The sequence below is a fragment of the Hemibagrus wyckioides genome, linkage group LG27 (genome assembly GCF_019097595.1).
Source record: "Hemibagrus wyckioides isolate EC202008001 linkage group LG27, SWU_Hwy_1.0, whole genome shotgun sequence".
NCBI lineage: Eukaryota > Metazoa > Chordata > Actinopteri > Siluriformes > Bagridae > Hemibagrus > Hemibagrus wyckioides.
In genome coordinates, this window is record NC_080736.1 from 11,432,747 (window position 1) to 11,439,478 (window position 6,732).

The 6,732-nt window shown below is 38.4% G+C and overlaps 1 protein-coding gene across 1 annotated transcript; it reads left to right on the forward strand.

Annotated features, from left to right (window-relative positions):
* Window positions 1-2,732, forward strand: LOC131347671 (uncharacterized). The gene is made up of 8 exons (XM_058381965.1): window positions 1-107; window positions 217-282; window positions 499-822; window positions 903-1,340; window positions 1,444-1,542; window positions 1,638-1,662; window positions 1,751-1,794; window positions 2,139-2,732. The coding sequence occupies exons 2-8, from the start codon at window positions 231-233 to the stop codon at window positions 2,276-2,278; spliced, it is 1,122 nt and encodes a 373-aa protein (XP_058237948.1). The 5' UTR covers window positions 1-107; window positions 217-230; the 3' UTR covers window positions 2,279-2,732.
* Window positions 2,733-6,732: the final 4,000 nt, after the last annotated feature.

Here is a 6,732-nt window from a genome sequence, read left to right on the forward strand (position 1 = left end):
CACACACACACCCACACTCACACACACACCCACACTCACACACACACACACACACACACACACACACGAGTCAGCAAACCCACATGCTATGACATCCACCTTCTGAGGTAGTTTTTTTCTTATTGTAGTTTCATTTTAGACCTCAGCCTCAGAAAGCTTTATTTTGCAATGCTTCAAAATTTCCAAACTTACTTCTGTTTTTTTTTTTCCCCACAGTGTGAAGGGCAGTAATGGCGGTGCAGAGTTTCGTCCTCCTGGTGATTTTTCTTAGTAAATGTTTTGGTAAGTGGATTTCTTCATTTCTTTTAGTTATTAATATATTATCATTCTGTGGTTACAGGGTTATATTCTTCTGCGTCAGTTTTAATAGGAGGAAGAGGGGACAATCTAAGAGGAAAATCTTTCTTTTTTAAACACTTTGGAAAATTAAACTAGATGTGTTTTAGTCACTATGGTGTGCTATTAAACTTTAATGACATCTTCTTCCTTGTTCCTAAGGACATACTGAATTCATTTATACAACAGAGAATGAAGTAAAACTGTCCTGCAACACCAACAAATGGCAAATAAGCACAAAGTCTAACAACATAATTGATGTGAATTGCACAGTGAAGTGTGTTCCTGGTGAACCACTCAGACTTAACAATATCCAGGAATTCCGTACAAATAACGAATCAGACAAAGTTGATGAAAAATTTCCGCTAATAGCATCAAGTGGATTTTTTCGATGTGTCACTGCTCTGGATTCTGGTTTCTTGTATCCATTCAAACCGTCTCCCAACACTGTCACGTCATACATAGTCGCCCCTGCAAATGAAGACAGTGAGTAAGTTTTCATTTTCTGTATTTTCTCAAGACAATTCTGTTTTTCAGAATAATCAGCAAAACTATTTTTCCTTCAGTAACAAACAAGTCTGTGGAGAGATCTTCAGTCGAGCTAACTGAAGGAGAAGATGTACTTTTAAACTGCAGTTTCATCTTTACAGAAAGATATAACAATGAGGATTTCTCTGTTTACTGGATCAAGACCATTGAAAAGAACAGTATCTGTGTGTATTCTTATGATCTTGAAAACGCTTATGGTATAGAGTACAATCGTCAATGCAATGTGCAAGAAGATCTGCTTCACAGACTCTCAAACCAAACTGACGGCAGAAACACCAACCATAACATCAGGATCAGTAACGTAACAGAGTCAGATGCTGGACAATATCTTTGTGCTGTACAAATGCGCAATTATAATAAAGCAAAAGCAACATGGAAGATCATAAATAATGTTACAGTCAGTGTACCTAAAGGATCTGAGGACAAAGGATCTGAAATAGCTGAAATAACGACAGGTGAGTTTAATCTGCATATGATACATTTGTGTGTTGTGTGTGTGTGTGTGTGTGTGTGTGTGTTCAGCAATTTCTGCCTACCCACATTTTAGTTGTTGTTCAGACACAGGTTTGATCCCTTTATACGCCACAATTCCCATACTACTGGCTGTTGCTATAGCTACTGTGGGCTTTATCTGGAAAAAGACTAAAACCTCACCAGGTGAGATCCTTGTGAAACTATAGTATGTAAAAACTTCTTGTTCTCAACGAAGCCATTTTATCATAAACTGACACTGTTAAATAATGTTTTTTTAGGATCTAAGGCGATAGAACTACAAAGGTAAACAATGTCATTCAGAACCATGTGTGTTCTTTATGACCTCTGTTGTAACTTATTCCTGCTTCAACACGTTTTCTTAAACCTGCAGAAACCAACGTGGGGATGATGTGGAGGAAACTGCTGATGTGGAATGTAAGCCTTTTGAATTCTTGTGTTTTGTCTTTTTCATAATAATTATTGAAGGGCAGCATGGTGACACAGCAGTTTGACTGTGTTTCCTTCCACCTCCTAATGTCAAGCCAGTAGGTGGACTGGCTTTGCTAAACTGGACCAAGCTGTTAATAAGTGTGCAAATGTGTCTGTGTGTGTATCTGTGTGTGTGTATGTGTGACAGAAAGAGAGAGAGAGAGAAAGAGAGATAGACTGGTGTGTATTCCTGAGGTTTGCATAGTGTCTCTGGGATAGGCTTCAGATTCAGTGAAATCCCTGGGCAGTATAAAGTGCTGAAGATCTTTTTTTTTTTTTTTTTCCTACAGGTTCTCCGTATGCTATAGGGAGTGGAGAAGACGAGATTAAGATTAGATTCAAACAGGATGCTTCAAAGCAGGAAGACCAACAAAAATCCACAGACATCTATTCAGTTGTGAAGCAGAATGATTTGTATGAAGGTATTTAAATGCATGTGACTTTTTTTTTCTTTACTGATCGAAAAGTTAGCAGGCAAAATTGAATATGGAAGTTTCAGAATTAAATATTTTTAATCATCTGCCATCTGGTCTAGCATTTGAAACTTCCATATATACTGTATCTTTTATATTTTAAGAATTGTCTCGTGATGTACTGTATGCAGTACCAGTGATTTCTGGATTGGCCAATGTTACAAAGTTGTACTGTCTTTTCCCCCCATATTTTACATTGTGAGAATGTTTCACTTTTTTAATTCATATCTCTCTGTAATGAAGATATTTATGCTTATGAATAATATATGTAGAATATGTTTATCTATATGTTTAGCTGTAGCCTAAAAAGAGTTTCTGCATTCCTCTTTTGCTAATACGTCAAAAATATATGATGTATAATGTTAATGTCTATAAAGATATTAAACAAATATGGTGCTACAGTGAATTGGCAGAATTCTCATTTAAGGGTGAACAGAATCTAACCATGTGTATGTGCGTGTGTTGGGGGTCACATGCTTGCTGGTCTCAAAGGCATCACAAAACTCATAAAACTGCATAACTGTGTACTTGAACCTGGAGAAATAACAAACACTAAAGACTGAAAAGTCAGGACCACAGGAGTCTCAGTTATCAAATTATCTTAACGAATTGACATTATGAGAGACATGGCATTATGATAACAGAACAAGTCTCCCTTCTGTCATGTAAAATCTAAATGCATTTCTGTGGATAATTTCAGTGTGCTCTGATGTACAAATATCTATTTACATTTACATTTTTGGCATTTGGCAGACGCTCTTTTCCAGAGGGATGTATAAATGTACTTTGAAGTCTCTGTCAATGAATACATTAACACTGGTTCAAGAGGCCACAGACTTGGATACCATCAGCCAAACAACTGAGTTTTTATTTTTAACATCAACATACAACAACACATAAAACAAACAGGGAAAAATAAGAGCTAGTTTAAGTGTTTCATAAAGAGGTAGGTCTTCATCCATCGTTTGAAGACAATCAGTGACTTAGCTGTATGGACATCTAGGGGAAGTTTATTCCACCACGTCGATGCCAGAACAGAGAAGAGTATAAATGTATACCTACGTTGTACCCTGAGACATGGTGGGAACAGTCGAACAGTGCTGGTAGATTGGAGGTGTGAGGTGCAGTGTGAGGAGTAATAAGAGCTTTGAGGTAAGAGGATGCTCATCCATTCTTGGCTTTGTAGGTAAGCATCAGTGTTTTGAATCTGATGTGTGCAGCTATTGGAAGCCAGTTGCAGAGTGCAGCAGTGGGATGGTATGTGAGAACTTAGGCAGGATGGAAACAAGTCACCCGGCTGCATTTTGGATCATCATCAGAGAGTTGCAGTAGTCCAGTCTCAAAATGACAAGAGACTAAACAAGCACCTGAGCGGCCTCTGTGAATAAAAAATGGCCGAATCCTTCTGATGTTGTACAGAAGAAACCGACATGAGCGTGTGACATTAGTAACTATAGTCCAGACCACGTTGCTCTATTTTTGTATTCTAACTTCCTGAAGCTGTAAGCAAATTGCACCAGAGAAAAGTAGTTTCATATTACTTTATATATTTATTCTCATCCTATTCATAATTCTCTTTACATCTTTATGTACTTATCTTATGCAAACACATATATTAGTTCACCAGCTTCTGCATATACTACCTGTCATATCCTTATCTACAGTGAGGGAAAAAATTATTTGACCCCCTGCTGATTTTGTACGTTTGCCCACTGACAAAGAAATGACCAGTCTGTAATTTTAATGGTAGGTGTATTTGAACAGTGAGAGGCAGAATAACAACAAAGAAATCCAGAAAAACGCATTTCAGAAAAGTTCTACATTGATTTGCATTTTAATGAGTGAAATAAGTATTTGATCCCCTATCAATCAGAAAGGTTTCTGGCTCCCAGGTGTCTTTTATACAGGTAAGGAGCTGAGATTACAGTAGGAGCACTCTCGGGGAATGCTCTTAATCTCAGCTCATTAACTGTATGAAAGACACCGTCCACAGAAGGAAGCAATCAATCAGATTCCAAACTCTCCATCATGGCCAAGACCAAAGAGCTGTCCATGGATGTCAGGGACAAGATTGTAGACCTACACAAGGCTGGAATGAGCTACAAGACCATCGCCAAGCAGCTTGGTGAGAAGGTGACAACAGTTGGTGCGATTATTCCCAAATGGAAGAAACACAAAAGGACTGTCAATCTTCCTCGGTCTGGGGCTCCATGCAAGATCTCACCTCATGGAGTTTCAATGATCATGAGAACGGCGAGAAATCAGCACAGAATTACACTGGAAGATTTTGTCAATGATCTCAAGGCAGCTGGGACCATAGTCACCAAGAAAACAATTGGTAACACACTACGCCATGAAAGACTGAAATCCAGTAGCGCCCGCAAGGTCCCCCTGCTAAAGAAAGCACATGTACAGGCTCATCTGAAGTTTGCCAGTGAACATCTGAATGACTCAGAGGTCATGTGGTCAAATGAGACCAAAATCCAGCTCTTTGGCATCAACTCGGATGGAGTTGGAGGAGGAGGAGTGCTGCCTATGACTCCAAGAAGACCATCCCTACCGTCAAACATGGAGGTGGAAACATTATGCTTTGGGGGTGTTTTTCTGCTAAGGGGACAGGACAACCACACTGCATCAAAGGGACGATGGACAGAGCCATGTACCGTCAAATCTTGAGTGAGAACCTCCTTCCCTCAGCCAGGGCATTGAAAATGGGTTGTGGATGGATATTCCATCCTGACAATGACCCAAAACACACAGCCAAGGCAACAAAGGAGTGGTTCAAAAAGAAGCACATTAAGGTCCTGTAGTGGCCTAGCCAGTCTCCAGACCTTAATCCCATAGAAAATCTGTGGAGGGAGCTGAAGGGTCAGCCACAAAACCTTAATGACTTGGAGAGGATCTGCAAAGAGGAGTGGGCCCAAATTCCTTGAGATGTGAGATGTGTGCAAACCTGGTGGCCAACTACAAGAAATGTCTGATGTCTGTGATTGCCAACAAGGGTTTGCCACCAAGTACTAAGTCATGTTTTGCAAAGGGGTCAAATACTTATTTCACTCAATAAAATGCAAATCAATGTAGAACTTTTTTGAAATGTGTTTTTCTGGATTTTTTTGTTGTTATTCTGCCTCTCACTGTTCAGATAAACCTACCATTAAAATTACAGACTGATCATTTCTTTGTCAGTGGGCAAACGTACAAAATCAGCAGGGGATCAAATAATTTTTTCCCTCACTCTATCTATCTATCTATCTATCTATCTATCTATCTATCTATCTATCTATCTATCTATCTATCTATCTATCTATCTATCTATCTATCTATCTATACACAATTATCTTTAATAAACAAACAAACAAATAATAAATAAAGCTCCATTTCAACTGCTGTCACTTGATGGAAATAAGGGAAATAAGGGAAAGTGCAATCTAATTGCTGTTCTTCAAATAGAATAAAGTCTCTATATGTGATAAATCATGATGAAATGTACTCTAGAATGCCCTTCCAGTGGAGAATATATAATACTGTTCTTACACTGTAGGGTGTCCCTGGGAGTGAGGAAACATGATGTGCCCTACTGGTTACCCTACATGCAATTAAAAAAACAGAAATGACTTGATATTTATGTGCCATTTATATGAGAAAATATACCCACCAGGGTGCCTTTAGTTAATGACCTAAAGAAACTGAACAACAGGGAGCACTAAGGACATGATGAACTTTTGAATTCTATAAAGTTTGAATGAATAATAAAGTAAACATAAATCAGTACTTCATAATAGAATAAGAATAAAAGTAGTTCACTGTATTGTAAATATTTGTATTGTAACAAGAATGCATCAGAAATTCTGATGCAATTTTCTCTTCAATATCCTTATTTTTTCCAATATCTTTATAGAAATAACGTATTTCTTGATCCTTGTGTCCGAACAAAATCATTTTGAAGCTGTTTGGGTTTTAAGCAGTTTTAAAAAGCAGTATGTTAGTCTTTGAAAATGTGCTGTAAAAACAGTGTATAGTGTTTCTGGTCTGCATAGACATCAGTTTTGCACACAGTTTTATAACACAGTCTAATTTTTCCCAATTAGACTGTGTTATAAGGTGCAAGGGTGGCTTTAGTCTAGAGGTGGGGTGCCAAGACTTTGTGATATGTTATATCCATTTGACTGTAATGCCTACATCAGTGCCCTGGAGCATGTACATCCACACACACACACACACACACACACACACACATGCACGCACACACACACGCACGCACACACACACATGCAAGCACACACACACACACACACAGACCACAAGTTGTGACATCCACCACAATCTATAAGCATGTTTGCTGCCTTTATTTTCTGATGACTTGCAGAAAAAGTCTTGCAAAATTCAAAGTTATTTACTGCATCAGCCAAGA

Coding starts and splice junctions, on each gene's coding strand:
- LOC131347671 (XM_058381965.1), top strand. CDS start 231: ATGGCGGTGCAGAGTTTCGTCCTCCTGGTGATTTTTCTTAGTAAATGT. Junction 1,543..1,637: donor AAAGACTAAAACCTCACCAG/GTGAGATCCTTG, acceptor ATGTTTTTTTAG/GATCTAAGGCGATAGAACTA. Junction 1,795..2,138: donor GGAAACTGCTGATGTGGAAT/GTAAGCCTTTTG, acceptor TTTTTCCTACAG/GTTCTCCGTATGCTATAGGG.